At 37.1% G+C, this 17,518-nt stretch overlaps 1 protein-coding gene across 1 annotated transcript; it reads right to left on the bottom strand.

Moving 5' to 3' along the window:
• Positions 1–1,700: 1,700 nt before the first annotated feature.
• Positions 1,701–16,832, bottom strand: LOC121294839 (aryl hydrocarbon receptor nuclear translocator-like protein 1). Its single transcript, XM_041218961.1, has 18 exons — positions 16,741–16,832; positions 11,192–11,339; positions 10,688–10,708; positions 9,519–9,557; positions 9,113–9,151; positions 8,815–8,972; positions 8,420–8,499; positions 8,063–8,155; positions 7,332–7,449; positions 6,891–7,040; positions 6,518–6,764; positions 5,973–6,079; positions 5,291–5,441; positions 4,006–4,094; positions 3,365–3,473; positions 2,948–3,041; positions 2,477–2,576; positions 1,701–2,354 (listed from the first exon to the last, which is right to left on the bottom strand). The coding sequence occupies exons 2-18, from the start codon at positions 11,329–11,331 to the stop codon at positions 2,194–2,196; spliced, it is 1,896 nt and encodes a 631-aa protein (XP_041074895.1). The 5' UTR covers positions 11,332–11,339; positions 16,741–16,832; the 3' UTR covers positions 1,701–2,193.
• Between the last annotated feature and the right edge of the window lie 686 nt (positions 16,833–17,518).

Here is a 17,518-nt window from a genome sequence, read left to right as displayed (position 1 = left end):
ATGTATTCATATCCACGTTTTCTTGATAGAAGTTGGAATGCATTTTAAAATTGCCAGCTGTGCCTTGTAAAACTGAAAATTATGTAAGTACCAGCAGACATTATTATATCAAAAAATAATTGCACTGTAAGTTTTATGCATTTAGCTGGTTTTCACAGAAGTTTGAAACATCAAGACTGTTAGATGCACTGATATGCAAAATGAATGTGAAATACATTTAAATGGACAGCTGTTATGGGTTTTTTTTTTTTTTTTTTTTTGTTGCTGATGCCATAGTACGTTTTAGTCGCATCTATAAAAAGTCACTTTTGCACCCTATTGACATTTTGATGTTTCTTTATTGTCAGCGAGGATGACAAAAATGTAAAAATAACGTTTCTACCTGTCTAGAAGATCAAATACAAACTTGCTGAATATTTCCCTAAATGCGACAACTGGTACAAAAAAGGTTGAATTTTTGCTTTATGGTGTAGCAGACAATAAGATGCTATAATGTGATTTGGTTACCTATCAATTCAATAAGCATAGCAACATGAAATGCAAAGGAGGATAAGAAAATTCACAAAAGATCAAAGGTAAGTCCTAGTTTTGAGGTTTGTATCATACAGTAGAATAACGTGGGGTACTTCACACCTTGCTTAGGAAAATAGTCCCAGGTAACAGCAGTGGTATTCATTGCCACTCTTCTTTTATTCTATAGGATTGTGTTTCTGAATTGGATAAACTGCTCATCTTGGTTTCATTGCGCTGCAAAACGATTTTGCCACTTGATTCAGTAAGTGTTGGTATCTCAGTCTATGTTTTACCTGGGGTAAAGCAAATGGCGGGCTGTACAGAGCAGCAGGCCTACGAAGTTGTTCACAAATGTAATTGACTTTTTTCTTCTGCAAAGGTTTCCCGAGCAGCTGTTCCAACAACTTGCCTTGACAAGCCACTGGAGTACAGATGGTAAGATTTCAGATGGAAATCTTTAAATGGATATCTAAATGAAAAGGGAAGCACATGGATTACTACTGAGTGACAAGTTCATTGTATACACAGACAACAAACTGAGATGACAAGTAGTACATTGAGTGAATCAGTTCATAGTCACTGTAAAACCCTCAAATTGTGTTTTGTACTGTACTTGCAGTAGGTGGCAGTATTACCAACTGGTTTTAGCTCACCGCAACAAAGATGACTAATTACACAGTGTAACAATTTTTTTTTTCCTGGGTAGTAAGTGTTATTTCCTAATTGCTTATTTACAGTATAATCGTAAATCTCAAAAAACTACTCACTTCTAAATCTTTTGTAGTCATTTTTGTATTACTTTAGTATAAATACATGTTAATTTGGATTCATATGTTGTTTTTTTCTGACTTTATGTGAACGAAAAGACACACATTTGCCCGTTTTCCCATTGGAAATAGTGATATTTTGAAATATCACTGTCCTGGTCACAAAAGGAAAGTTTGTGGGGAATAATAGCCATTTTTTTTACTTTTGAGGCATAAGCAATTAGGAAATAACACTTACTACCCAGGAACAAAAAAAAAAAAAAAAAAAAAAAATTGTTACACGGTGTTATGAGTTATTATTATGAAATGTGTGTTTTGGTGAGTATCAGTATACATAATTAACACACAAATATCCTTTGATTGTTTGGAGCAGTGTATGATACAAGAAATTGATTTTAAATGACCAAATAATACATCAAATAGCATGAGAAACAATAACTTTTATTTAAAAAATATGTCACTGCTAATACAATACACTTTTACCATATATTTATAGTAGAATTCTTACATTATAGAACAGCTTTGATACAATTTATATAAGAAATACTCAACATGAAAACCTTTTGTAGTGTAAAAACGCCAAACACTAAAACAACCTAAAAGTCATTCAAAAAGCTTGGCAGTACAGTAAGGTAAAACATTTAAAAAACCTGAATAACTGGAACAGCTACAATGCATAACATAAGCAATTACAACCGGCTTCACAACAACGCAAAAATATTGTAGTGATTTAAATCCCCAGCCTCTAAAACACTGTTTCCAGTTCCTTATCCGTCCAAAAATGAACACAAGGTTGTCTTGCATGCCCAGATATGGCTTCCTTGGTTCTTGTACGTTGCAGCAGCTGGGGTTGGTACAGTCACATGTTAAACTTCAGCAGTTGTGCTTAGATATCCCATCCATTGCTAAGTGCTCACAAGGGCCATGGCAAGTCACTGAAATCTACAGGACCGCCAAGTCCTGCATCTGCTTCCAAAAGACTCATGATAACAGCCATGGCAGCTTCATCATTGCTAGGGCTGCTGGAGCCTTGATCGTTGTCTATCATTTCAATACCAATATGGGAGTTATCGCCTGTAAAGTAGAAAAAGAACATCCTCAAAACAAGCAAAAATAATGAAATTCTCAAGATGATTCAAATGGTTTTGAAAAGATAGATAGCATCTGACATTATTGCAAAACCAAACCATACTTACTAAGCAGCGAGTTGTCTGAATAGGGATAACCTATTGAATCCTGGCCCTGCCCAGGTACAAGAGCAGCTGATGGAATATCTGGAGTGCCACCATTGTGAATCTGAAAGTCACATGTTAAAAAATGTTACTCGTGGCTTAAACAAAACATTCTAAAATATTATTTACCGCTAGTTCCACAATAAGATGAAAAGTATAAATCATGTTGGTAAAATCAGGACAACTATAAGGTAAAATCCCAATGTTCTAAATATACAAAATTTCCAATACTAGATACATTCTACACAGCATGCAAAACAAATGTATATGACTGTAGCACTATAATAGCACACAAACACAAGAAAGATGTAATTATGACAAATTCAAAACTTCTGTTTCTTTCCATTGCTCTAAACTAATTGTTCTTAAAGCAAGTTGCGGCCTAATCATCACAATAAGAGCAGACATCCATCATAGTCCTTGCTGTCCTCCTACCTTCTTGCCTCCTGGGGAGGAGGTGTCTGGAGGGGGTGTGCTGGTGAAGTTCAGAGGACTGGAACCACAGCTGGATGGCGAAGACCCTCTAATCCTTTCAAACCAAAAGGCCAGCTCATTAAGACAAGTGCAATGCAACAGAAAACTCAATGCTGTTAACAGGTTTTGTTTAGATGGTTTTACAAAGCAGCAGAGTTTTACTTCAATATCTAATTTTATAATAATGTATTTAGGTGTGCCTTTAAAACAAAAAAAAACAATACATGTAAAATGACCACGTATAAATCAGTTTTGGTAATTCATGAAGCCCATGTGTTACCTGTTTCTATATCAAAAATGTAATTCTATTGAGTTTCTGCAATTCTTCCCACCCCTAAACAGAAAACACACACATTAGCAAGTTTCCTTGGCCCTCACCTTTGTATCTCCATGATTTCCTCAGCGATCATGCGGCCGATTTTTCCAGCTCCTGCTCTCGTACCTCCTGGAATGCCAGGGACGGTCGGAAGGGCTCTCTTTACCGCACCTGCAATAGCCACAAAGCCTGACTTTCATTTCTTTTGTTCTGTCATAAGCAGATAACAAATACATATGTTGCAGTAATACATATCTGAGCAGCAGCAAGGTGCTTTGTGTTGCCCGAATTCAATTAAGCCATGAACAAGAGGGCTTTATTGAAATTGTACATCGATATGGATTAAGACTAAAACAGATGTTACTGGTACTGTTAGTAAAACTTTGATATTCATCCAAGGCTCTACAATTAAAGTTAAATATCTCAAGTAAAATTAAAATAAATGTTGTTCTACATTTTTAAACTAACATATTCAGAGTTAGTCCCATACATTTTGATTAGAATTTAAAATCTGTTGGTACACAGTATATGCTGCTAAACACTACCACAAAGATAAAACATCCACGTTCCACTCACTTAACCACATAATAGCTATAGACATTTCTGTGTGCATCAATAGAGCACACCATTTCTGTTTAAATAATTATACAATTTGGAATTAAAGGCTAATAAAAGAATGAAGTGTGCCAATGTGTGGTCTTACCGTCTCCTGCTTGAAGTACACTGTCCATACTGTGAGGGGAAGCAGCAAGCTGGGGAAAGGTAGGGTCTGCCCCATCAAGTGTGCTACCCCTGAAACAGGAGGGTTGTGGCATTAATTTCAATTACTCCGCTGCCACACACAGTTCTATACTCAAGACTTATATTCACACACACAAGAAAATGAAACTCAAACAAATCCCAGAAATATTGCACAGATTTCTGAAAGTAGTGACAAATCTGAACACTTGCACATTGTTTGTGTCAACACCTGTCACAATCAGGGTGCAAGAATGACATTCATGCAACCCTCTCACTTATAAACTGTTTAACAAACAACGTGATAAACATAAATGTACAGTATGACTTATATAATAGAAGGATTCTATTCAAAGCGATTATGAACAGCTAACGTGCAAAGTTTTAATTTACAGTGACCAATTAATGTAACCCTGATTTTTCTCCCCAATTTAGAATGTCCCATTATGTTCCCTCATTGCAGCTATTCCCCACACAGCTCAGGAGAGCTGAAGGTTCAGTGGATGTCCTTTGATCCCACAACCAGGCCAACTTTCTCTTTTACACCCAGGAACTTGACAGCAGATATTGGCAAGCTACCGGCCCCTGGAGGATAAATGCCGGCACTGCAGGTGTCCACCAGAGCTCACTAGGCGCCTAGCCAGCACTGTAGAACGATGAGGAAAAACAGTCCCTGATGGTTTTGCCTCCCTAACCTGCCTCCAAAATCCCTAGCAAAGTCTGGTAAACTTTGCAAAGCCAGGAATGCGAACCTGCACATCAGGTGGCCATACTCTTACCAGACGAGACACTTTGGGACTCCAGACCCTGCTTTTAACAGATACACAAAAGACAAGAATATACAGTGTATACCAGTCTTACAAACTCCCAAATCTCTGCTTAATTGCGATTTTATTTAAATAGCACCAGGACATGAACCCCCCTCATTTTCGTAAGTATCCCAGGAGACACCACACACAGACACGCAGCAGAGACAAGCAGCCTGTTCCATTACTTTCTCAGCCAGCTTTAACTAACATTATAACCACAGATAACACAGTGACAAGCTTTTTAGTAGAAATGCATCACACTTATTTAAAAAATGTGTGTTCATTTTCCTGAGTTAGTTAAATGTACGATCTGAACATCCAACCGAATGAGTCAATTTAAGCTTTTTTAAATTCACTTGAACTGGGTCCAAAAAAAAGGAGTGCTGTTGACATGCAAAACAAAAGCTTGATCTAGAAGCTGAAGGAAATGTCATTACTTACGAAACGACTGTGTTAGTAGAAACGATATACTCGACTTCTTTGGTCCAGGGGTTCATGAAACTGAACCAACGACTTCTCAGTGTGATAAAAGACCCGTCCTTTATTTTAAACTTGTAACAGTTTGTTGTTATTTTTTCTCGTGTCTGTAGAACTGAAAATAAAAAAAATAAAACATTAATGATACACTGTAATCATGCAACAATATTGTTTATTCAGAAAGGGCACTTGAAGGGCTTTGCTTTTTTTTTTTTTTTTTTTTAATACTGCAGCATGCAAGATTAGGATGCTGAAGATATCTTTTTTTAACCAGAGCAGCATGTTGGGTTTAATACTGCTGACAGCACAGCTCTTATCCTGTTCCACTGCCAACCCACTAATCAAAACCTCCATGATCTTCCAATCCAGGCGTCGCTTCAAAAATTATTAGGCTGTTCTGGTTGTACTCTCAGTGCTATTGCTATTACAGCTAGTGCACCCGAGCACAAGTCACAAGGTCACTTATATTCTTGGAATTCTATTTAATTATAATGGCTAGCGTGGCTTGATCGTGATTCCGTCAATGGAAATATATCTTTCATCAGTAGATTTTAATTTTGTTTGGTTATTGTCCAAGTACGCCTTGTGTATTGATACTGAGTTTTAAACAAGTTGCTATAAACGCTGACATATTAGGACAATCTACCTTGTCTGTGACACTCTGCAAGATGTCCAATGTCATCTTGATGAAAATATTCATAAAACGATGTACCCAGAAGTTCTTGGGGTAAATATGCAAGGATCGCTGTAGCCCTAAAATACACAAAATAAAGAGTAACTGAAACAGAACCAAGCATTTCTGAGTAACAGGAGTACAGACCTTAAGATATTATTATTATTATTTTTTATATATAATTACCCTTCAGGGGCTTTCCTCTTTAACCCCTGCTGTGCCTTCTCAGCACTCTGCTGAGACATTATTGGATGTGAAACTGCTAAATTGGAGACAGTTTTCTTGGGAGATCAAAGCTGTAACAGTAATTGTACTTCAGTCTGTCTCCATGCATATTGGGGCCACAAAGATGAAAAGCAAAATCACATTAGGGATGCATGTTAATCCACTGCGCTCCTTGTTAACTCTGCAAAAAGGGGGTCTGAAGTAATGTATCTTGATTTTTCTAATGCTTTAACAGAAATAAAAATGAAAAAAAAATCGTTCTCTGATGATTACACAACTAGATGTGTTTTTACCTTTGATCTACGAACACAAACTTCCCATCTATCGCATGGCGCGAGACGTATTCTGTGGGTTTCACACGGATGTCCCCATTCATTGGCTGTGGTACTATATGAGGATGCAAACGTCCGATCGCTACCAGGCAGCTGAGGTTGCAGCCTTCATTGTCTGTCTCGTTATCTTCATCCAGTCCCATTTTTGTAGGAGGCCAACTTTTTAAATATCCAGTGCTATGGATTGTGCAAAAGCTTTTGCGGTCTGCTGTAAAATAAATAAACAACATACATAAGCGGGGAAAGCTTAAGCATTTACAATTCTAAATGGCTGATCCCATTATAACCAAAGTTCTGTGAAACACAGGGTTGTCTGGCAGGAGGAGGTTATTACCTTTCTTTTTGGAACATGTGGATGGGAAATCCTTGTCTTCCACTTTTACCGAAGGCCTGTTGCATTTCATCCTGCAGAAAAAGGAGCGTCTTGCTCCGGAACACAGTCTAGACGGGCCAGGAGCAATATCTGTTTTCACAGGTAGGCCAGCTGTAGAACAATACCAGAATTATTTTCTTGGACCTATTGATGGAACCTAGTAGTGTCAGCACAACATTACTTTTTAAACATCCTGTGGCATGCAGTGTTTGCAAGCTAGCTTCAAAAGCCTCACGTTCTAAATGCGTTTCAGGTTGGGCCTGTTCCCGGTTCTGTTTGCCAACAGGATTAGTGGCTCGTTACATAAATTAAATGCATTAAGCATTTCTTGAGTTCTTCATAGTTAACATCTTACTTCTTAAAAATGTACTGTGAGTCATAGTAATCATAAATCACCATTACTTTTGGCATCAATGAGTCTTTCCCGTGGTGCAGTGTCTGAAGAGGAAAGCTGTTCCTTTACTTTGGGAATGTCTTTAGGATGCAGGTAATCGAATAAACTCTGACCAATCAGGTCATTCTGGCGAGGAAATTAAATGTATATATATTAGCATAACAATTCAAACTCTCTTGGTGTCTGACAAAGTACATCCTATCTTTTTTCTGAAACTGTGTCAACAAAGAAAAGTCATTAACAAAAATGGAATTTGCAACCACTTGCATGCACTACATACACATGACTTTGTACTGTAGATTTTTCCAATCTGCAGTGCGAACAAAATGGTACCCGAGCGTGAAATGTCACTACATCAGATTTACATTTATATTCTTGCTGCTTTTGCCATAGCTAGCCTTACAATGTCAGGTATTTATAGTTGCAGCACAGACAAGACAGCTGTGACTTATGGTGAAGGTTTGAATATTGTCTTCAGTGGGATGGTCCTTCACTGCCTGGACAGGGGTCAGACCCAGGCTACATAAGCCTGAGCCTCCTTTAAAATAATGAGACTTATCACACAAGCACAGTATGCAGATGCTTTGGCAAACAGATTTATTATACAATCACTATGCAACTAGTCTCAAAAAAAAATTCTGAGTAGTGTTTGGAATAATTGGTGCACGTGCACAATTGATTAAATCATGAAGAAAAAAAGGTTAACAGTACTCAAACCGTGACTTTTCGTTAAACACACCTGACTGTAGTTAAGAATTTTATACACAGACTCTGATACAAACAGGATCTTCCCTCGATCACAGCCCACAACAAACAGAAAACCATCTGCTGCCTGTTGGAAACAAACATACAGTGTTAATAATGCTTTACATAATCCTGTTCAAAAATGTTAACTTTTCATTATCAGTTACAAATTAAAACAAACAGTACTAAAACTACAAAAAGGGAATCTCTTATGTATTGCAGTTGGTAGCCTATACTAAAACGTTTTTTTTTTTTTTTTTTTTTTTTTTTTTTTTTTTAAATGCAGCTTTCAATGTTTAAGGAAATATGCACAGCGAATGATGACTTTGTGAAGGGATTGTAGCGAATGTACCCTCAGTATAAGATGTTTCAGTTCGTCATCCGATAGGAATGCAGGTTTGTAGTTTGCTTCCGTGTATGGATTTGCAGCACCTAAAAAACAGATATATACAGATTAACCACAGTTGTTTTTATGAAAGATTTTCTCCTCTCTAATGTGCGCCATTACAAAAGGTAACTTGTAATATTAAGGAAAAATACATTGCCATTCCTATTCCAGCCTTGAAATACAACACACACATTGCCATTTTTTTGTATTCTTGTCTCTTGAGCTTCAAGGGTAGCTTTTAAAAGTGCAATAAAGAAAATGTAAAGTTTAAATTGCGATGCTAACACCTGCTGCACGCATGGTGGCATGTGAACAAAAAAAAAAAAAAAATACCCACAGATTCATTGACTCAGCCTCACCTCTTAGCGTTTTCATATGCTGAACAGCCATTCGTAGCACCGTGAGTTTGTCCAGCTTCCTCGACATGGCATTGCAAGTAGGCACCAAGGAGGCCAACTCATCAATAAAACTGTTCATTTTATCTCGACGCCTCTTTTCTATTTGGCTGTGGGCCTCTCTGTGTAAAACAAGCAAACCAAAAACAAACCACGTTGATAAGACAAGTCAGAATACCACAATAAACTGCAGCACTCAGCCTGTAAAGCAGATCTCTACAGAAACAAGAGGGAATTGAAAAACAAACAAAAGCTCTTATACCTGGCATTCTTGATTCTTCCTTGCTGATCCGGGCACTCCCTAAACCAAAAAAGAGCATTTGCATTCATTTTAATATACAGCATAATTTTTATTCACATAGAACATGAGGATAAATATTGTGTGAGGATCAGAACATCCTCAGGCTTGGTACATGGAGGCTTACATCGCTGTACATGTGATAAATGCACAGAAACTACATGATTTTAGCACATCAATAGTTTATTAATTTTTGGTTGCTATGATGCAGTAAAGTTATATTGTACATACTGATCAAAAAAGGCTTTTTTATGTCATGAGCAAAACTAGTCTGTGACTACTGTAGTATCAGTATCACAAACCATCTTTGGCTATACGTTAATCACAATTTAACAAATACAAAAGAAAATTGTTCGAATATTTAGTGTACCGTCCAAGTTGTTTATCCTGGTCAGTGTCCACGCCATCTCTGTAAAGCAATGAAAAGAGATCAACTAAAAATTGCAAAACAGAACAGCTTTGAAATATCTGTATACCTTTTGATTTATTCTTGAAGCACAGACTGCAAAATCATTACAGCATAAAATCATAATCAATGCTGTTAATAAATACAAACCATTACACGGGTTAAAAGAAAGCCATGCTTTTTGACTGTCTTCGACTTTCTGGTTAATTTAATCTAGGGAGTTAAATTATTCCCACCCCTTTACCAGCTTCTTTCCTGTCAATAACCAATCAACTGCTTCCATTACTGACTGACAGGTTTTCAGCCAGTAACATGCTTTGACTCAGAAGACACTGCTGAGGTGAAATGACCCAAGAAGTGTAAGTGCTGATAGACAACCCAAAAACAAGGCACTGAGAGCTTCCTTTAACCTTAATTACTGTATCACCAGACATCATGCTTTACAATTAAAACACATGTGTTTCTTTCAAAACTGCACACTTGAGACCCATGTAGCCAATGGAAGATATAGATTTATGGAATTGTTGGCTACAATTACTTTAATAACTGAGCACTATTACATACCATTACATGCTGTGCTATAAAAAAAAAACAGCTTAAGGCTTTTGTTAATGAAGCAGATGCAAACGCAATCCATTACATTTTAAAATACTTACAAATTCCACATGGATTTCAAGTCTATATTCAAGTAGTTGTTTTATTCTCCGCAAAAAGGTAATAAAAGCAAATTTCATACTAATCGTAAGTTAAGATTATTCTTTTTCCTTTTCTATTAAAAAACGTATACAGCGATTAGACAATTTCCAGCTAACTTAATATGGCTGTGCCATACTTAACAATTTTTTTTATTGTCGCTAAAAAAACGTATATGTAAGGACAGGTCGAACTTAATAATTATACCGATACGGTATAAATTGACATATATATCGCTAATCTATATATAGATATATATATAATATATATATATATATATATATATATATATGATATATATATATTTATATATATAATATACATATTTTTATATTTTCTAGCCTAAAAAGAATTTTGTTTGTATCGGGGTACAAGGGGGCATCGACTTATCAGTGTAACGATACAAATGATATTAATACATTTGTGTTGTTCATACTTACTCAAAAGAAAAGCCTTCAAGTCTGAAAAAGGAGGATAAGGACTGTTACATATTTATAATGACAAACTTTTACTTTTTACATTGATTAATAATTAAACTGTCACTCCATTTGCTTTATTTTAGTTGTATGCTATGATCAATCCCATGGTAGAACTTAACATTTGTCCACAACTAAAATGCCCTTTGAGTTAAATAATAAAACATAAAAAAGCATGTTTAAGTATGTAATAAAATTACAAAACATATAATCATAGTGGAACTAATATAAACCACCAATAAGGATCATTTATTTTAAAAAATACAATAAGGTAAATTAATTATACAGTCACTACTACGCAAAACAAAAGGAGATCAACAGCATTATGTAACTAGTTTGAAAGCTTAAGAGTCATAATAAGACAGAGCCAATTTTATTTGAAATGTCCACAAATAGAGAGTCAGTTTGTGTTTCGGGGCATAACTGAATGCTAGAACTAGAAAGCACGCTTCACTGAAGTTCACTCACTGGTAGTCTGTAGAGCTTCCCTTTCGCTTGCGAGTGTATTCCATGCCTGAGGTGCTCAAGGAGCTGGAAATCAGATCAGTGGGACCCGGTGACATGAAGTCATTCATTGTTGAAGAAATGTCCATCCTTTGGTCTGCCATTAGATCATCTAAAACAAGGAGAGCATGTCACTGATTAGTGCTGCATGGTTTCCTCAGTCTTTGCATCACTCATTGTCCTTCAACAGGTAAAAACAAACTGTGTTAAAGCCCACCTCCAGAACCAAGGATGGTTATGCTTGCATCAAACCACAATCAAACCTTTTATCCAATAGCAGAAGGTTTGGTCGATGGCCTACATTACCGTTATGCAACTCCTAGAGAAACAACATGCCCTGTGCTGCAAGGAAAGCAAGCTGTTAGGTTAACAATGTACTTGCATTATGTAAAAAGACACATGTAACATAAAAGAGAACTGCCAGAGCTCATACTGTTCCATCGCCAGTAAATAAAGTCTTCCCGACATTTATTTTTTCTCTAAATCTGATATCAAGATTTAGTAAATAAAAAAAAAGCAAAAAACAGATTATTCCTCAGCATGCAAATTTTGTACCTGCTGAAATGCGATTACATGATCATTTCAACAGTTTACGAGACAGTAGGTGCATTGTGCAGTAGTTACAGTAGCATACAGCAAAAAATACTAAAGCAAGTTTGACAAGTAAGCAAAGAGAATGCCTCCGAGACCACCGTGAGAAACAGACTTCAAGATGCCAGTCATCCTAATGCACTCCATTTTCCTATTTACAACAAATGACAAAAAATTGTATAAATGTTTAAAATTTTGAACTGCCATCATCTGCTGTTTTCTTTTATGTATGACAGTACAATGCACCGCAATATTTTATTTTTTAATAAGTAACAGTCGAACATTCTCAGAATGCACTTGTAACTGGTTAAAGTGGAAACCAAGTAACCTCAAATAGGGAAGCGTCCATGGATTAGAAAAGATCACAGTCAAACAAAACTGACACTCGCAATCTCTACAAAGCTGGGTAACAGAAGTCAGCTAGCTCAAAAAAACATATTTAGTTCCTTTTTTTAGTCACAGCAAAAGCCACAGTGTCTCCTTTCAAAACCTGTCTGCATTCTCCTTTAATGTATTTTTTTTTACTATGTACACTTGGCCAAGACACACAGACAGGTTCCCCAGTCATCAAAACACAGTATAGCACTTAAAAAAAAAAAAAAAAAAAAAAAAAAAAAACATTGACACAATGTTGTCCTTTTCCAAGTGTCACAAGAGAACGCAAAAAAGGATTAGTTTAGATTTTTTGTGCCAAAATGTAATCTCAGTATTTGTTTTCCTTTGTTGTATTCAACTTGGAATGTGAAGTTCTGCGTTCAAATCATGCCCCTTCACTTCAGCGTCATTGACTCGCAAAACTTTCTTTTCCAGGTGTTTTCTAACCCTAAATAAAGAATGTGTTGGATTTCAAATATTTTTGGTTCCCAGAAAAGACCATAGTTTACCTACAGCTCCCTCATAACCCAAACACGTCGGCAGTGAGCATCAAATCCGCAAACACATGTCCCACACCTTGTTGCCAAGTTACCTCAAAGACCTACTTGAATACATGCCATCTGGGCCATTTTCATGATTAAAATTCCTCTAAAACCACACAGCAGACAAGCTGAAATGGTCTACAGAGCTCTCTTGATATTCAAATGATTATGTCTATGTTTAATAAAGTTAAGTGTGTACTGTAAGAAGAGTCATACATTTGTTCCAACAGCCAGCTCAACTTAAATATCAAATGCCATGGACTGAAGGCTGCTTTACTCATCACTCAATCCCCGGGGGGCGGGGACGCCCCCCACACGTGCTGAGAAGGGAGATCAGGATGCTTTAATCATGCACTCTCCGTAACTCCTCCCAGACAGAACCAAGGTCAGGCTGTAAGTAGGTCAGCTGAATCAGCTTGCACTGCCTGTTGCTCAGAATACATACCCTACAGACATCAGTGAAGTTAAAAGACTACATTTACCTGAATAATGTATACACATTTTCACTGTGCTTTTTTTTTTTTTTTAAATGCACTCCTTACTGTATCTCCATTGCTCCTACATATCAAGGTCTTACAGACTTTAGTGCCAGATGCAGTTTGTGGTGGCTGTTACAGACGCACTGCTGCAAAGTCGTCTGGACAACTCCTGATATTTTAAAAGCTTGTCTGCACTATACATTTAAAGCCAGAAATGTATTCCAAACCACTGGGAAGCCTGGAATTCGAGCTGAAGATGACTACAATTCCCTGGTTTCAATCTTGCATTGCAGACAGGAACTTTTCTTAATGATGCAGAAAGGAAGGGAAAAAAGTGGCAAATGGGCGTATTACTGAAAAAACAAACCAATTTCACCTATCCTCATTTTCTGAGCAAATTTACAACACGTGATGTCCTGAGAAGATGAAACAAGCACTCTCAAACCACTAGAAAATCCAAACCAGAAAAGGCAGAGAAACATAACCACAGGATTGAAACCCATTCACTTTGGTACAGCTTATGTTATGTGCTGCAACCTGCAACACACAGTACCTAACCAAAAACCACTGGCCAAGTTTGTCACTTAAACAAAGAAACTGGCATTACTTTTTTATTGTATTGATACATGCCAATACATCAACGTTAATAATATCATCCATTTGAGTATGCCCTGATATCCAGCTATAGAGCAGATGTCGATGAAAGACAGCCATAACACTAATAACAGACTGGGCAGGTTTTGACATTTCAAAGAAGAGATGAGGACAGAGGCGGTTTCTTTACTGTAGTTTCAATCCTCAACAATGGGCCAGGGTTTTTGATTCTACCATTTCTCTTAGTTCTGTTTCTTAAATCTGTTATATAGCCTGGTAATGAACATCCACTATAGCTATCATAAGTCTCAGTGGCTGTATGGAAATGCTATCTCCCCCCCCCCATTGGTAAATAATGCATGTTTGAAACATTCGTTTGTTTGTTCCTGGTTGAAACAAAAACATTACTATCTGAGGTACCTGCATCCTCCTTCTGTCTGGCAACATTTATTTGTATCCATGTGACAGAGGTCGAATGATTCTTGGTGTTAGATCTCCTTCCCGACCTGCGAGGGTGTTGTGTAAAGGGAACAGAGTACCCTGGACTGGATGGCCTGACAATTCACAGGTTTGGGCGGACGTCGGCCATCTAGAAAGAAGACTGAGCTACGGTACACTAAATCATTAACCCAGAAGGTTAACGGTGTGGCCTCCGTGGATTGGAGAAGTGGGTGCGCTTGTTAACCAAGGGGACATGGTTGATGGCATATAAAAGGGACATAGTGAGGTGATCTGTTCCTTTGTGAATGGTTAAATTACATAACCAGAAGGAGAACCGGTGATATAAAAGTTTTGAGTGTTTTGCATGTTTAGTCATGTCTGAATTATACTTGTGTGTTATTATTTAGACAGCCAAGTACAATCCAGGGGCTGTGAATAAAGGCCAGCACAAACCTGGACAACACTGCACTATGTTTGCACTAAAGAATTGTATTTTCACCACGAGCACTAGAGCACACACTGTGGATTGGTGTTTGTGTTACGTGTGGGTGTATTAAAACGGGACTGTTATTTCTAGGACAATCCGCGGATTACAGACAAGGCAGGACTATATAGACAGGACTAACGCCACCCAAGCTGCTCTCTGAAGTAAACAGCTTTGGTAAATCAGACAGTGTAAAGTAGGCTGCTACCCAAAACACGGTTTGTTACCTCTAGATTCTTGCGTTGTATTACAAAAAACCATATTGCTCAAATTATTAATACTTTGCAGCACCTCAGCTCTTCCAGCTAACTACTGCAGAGTAAAATTCCCATTAACAACTCACTTGATGCTATACAGTACTACTGAGACATAAAACAACTGTTTTGTATGTTTTACACCCAATGTTTGTATTATAGCCGTTTCCTTTTTATAATGAAAGATATTAAAAGAGCAGTGGCAAGCGAGGTTTTATTCTTTTTTTTTTTTTCAACCTACTGCCCTGGTTATCAATGGAAGGACTTGACTAATTAACATGTTTCTTTAAGAATAAAAGAACAATATATTTCACCATTGTTACCAGTATATGGGAAGACACTAAAGATAGGTTGCCCTTCTATTATTTGACAGCTAAATTGACAGTGAGGCTCGCTATCTGTATTCCTGCAACAAGCTTTTGCCAAACGTACCACTGTAAAGCAACAGGACTACATACAGTATTAATTATGATTGCATTGTACATACTGTAGATAGTGAGATATGTTCTTAGCTTTAGCTACAGAAATCAAGTGTGTCCCAGGTAGCTTTCTAATGGTCTCAAGGTGTGTGTTCCCGAGTATACAATACAAGCCTCCCTTCCTTTGTATCTAATGATTAGGGATGGGTGACTTAACATTACAAGCCCAAACATTCAACCTGCTGGAAAGTGAAATTACATTGGTACTGATGTGCCAGCATAATGATTGTTGCTTCATCTGAAATCACAGCATGTTGAATTAAGGTAGCCAAGCAACAGGGATGTTGATGACAATAACAAAATGTATGCTTAGACATACATGATCTTAATTCCAAGCATACAACAAGTGCAGTCCAGGAAATTGGGTCAAAAAGTCTCAAGATATTTAGCTTAAGCTGCCTCGTTGGGAACCAAAACCTCTTGGCTAATTAGCTTTATAAAAGCAGTATCTGCTCTTTAGTCAATTATATCAGCCTACTGTGAATACAGTTTGGAGTTTCTAGTCGCATTTATGAGGGGCTTCGTCTAAACACTCATCTTTAGATACAAGATGTCCTCAATTGTTCATACATTTTGTTCCTACTGTTAAGCAAGACACTGTGCGCACAAATTAATGCCAGACTGTCCCAAGCAAAGCACATCCCTTTCATTTTCCTCACATTAATAAGTTTGCATACATTAAAATCAGAGAAGCATGGCTGTGCGCTGCGAATATCAAGAATATACCTGGAATACTCTGAAAGATCAGTCGTTCTCAGTGCTCATTTTCATCTGTTACGGCACCATTAGTCAATTTGACGTGGAATGCCACACACGTTTTAAACTGCAACGCAACCAGGTACTGTAATAATATAACTGTAACACAGCACAGTTTTAATAAAATACAAAAGCATTTTAACCAGCCATACCCCGTCAATAAGTAGGCTAGTCAAACGTCAGTCCAGTAATGCTAGGGTTAACTGGTACGTGACACAAGACAAGACGGGGAGCGTTAATTAGCAATATATTTAATCTAACGATTACTGAAAAACACTAACGTCGTTAACCTGCTTTAATGAATAAAACACTCCTTCTATGAACATATAACCCTGGTATTCACTGTACTGTAAAATGGTCTACTACGCCTTAAATTACACATAAACAGCACTGCTCCACCTCCCGAAATTCACAATATCATTATTAGAATAACACAATAAGTCCAATACAGCTGCGAAAAGAAAATATATGAGCATTAACAAACACATGTAATAAGTTAATTCGAGCAGGATACTTACATGTTAAAAGTTTAGTAAGCTCATTTAAATACAGAAGAAATGTGCAGTGCTAAACAGCAGTATTCTCTGACCTACTTTCTGTCTTGACTAAATGTCGCACCACTAACCTACTTTCTAGCCAATGACGTCTTTGGAAGCCTGCATCCACCTTCCATCCAATCATACCTCGTTCTGGAACAACCAATAACCAATGATTCAGTACCATATGAAACAAGCATCCAATAGAAGCGTGGCCTTTTAATTTTGCAGCACAGCAAGCTCTGTGCTGTTCGCTACATAACACATCCGCTTTTATGATTACCGAGAGACCTTAGCCAATCATAAAATTATGAACATTGAAGTTCATTTTTTTGGGGATATGGCAAATTGAAATAATAATAATAATAATAATAATGACACACAATACACACAAAATCTAGAGCAAACGATTGGCACTGATTGGTTCTTTGTACGGCCTGTGTAACTGTGGAGCGATTCATTTCACTCAATGCAGGTCACTTATAATGAGATTTATTTTTTTCTTTTGCTAGTGCCACACTAGAACTATAAACGTCACATGCAACATGAAATACTATTTCAGATGATGTGCAAGGTTAATTGTCATTACTTATAACGTAATAACGTATTATTAGAACACAAAAAACAAAGATGTATCATATAAGCTTAAATGTTTTTATAACCTGTTGCTGCAGCACAGATTAATATGATATATATATATATATATATATCTATATATACACACACACACACACACACACACACACACACACACACACAC

This window comes from Polyodon spathula, chromosome 19 (assembly GCF_017654505.1).
Source record: "Polyodon spathula isolate WHYD16114869_AA chromosome 19, ASM1765450v1, whole genome shotgun sequence".
Taxonomy (NCBI): domain Eukaryota; kingdom Metazoa; phylum Chordata; class Actinopteri; order Acipenseriformes; family Polyodontidae; genus Polyodon; species Polyodon spathula.
Note: the sequence above shows the minus strand (reverse complement) of the source record. Positions and strands in the feature narration are given on the sequence as shown.

What these genes read in the sequence shown, in the direction of transcription:
- LOC121294839 (XM_041218961.1), bottom strand. Translation starts at nt 11,331, where the DNA reads ATGGCAGACCAAAGGATGGACATTTCTTCAACAATGAATGACTTCATG. An exon ending in CTTGAAGGCTTTTCTTTTGA is followed by an intron (nt 9,558 to 10,687) that starts GTAAGTATGAAC and finishes ATTGCTTTACAG; the next exon opens with AGATGGCGTGGACACTGACC. An exon ending in CAGGATAAACAACTTGGACG is followed by an intron (nt 9,152 to 9,518) that starts GTACACTAAATA and finishes TTTTTGGTTTAG; the next exon opens with GGAGTGCCCGGATCAGCAAG.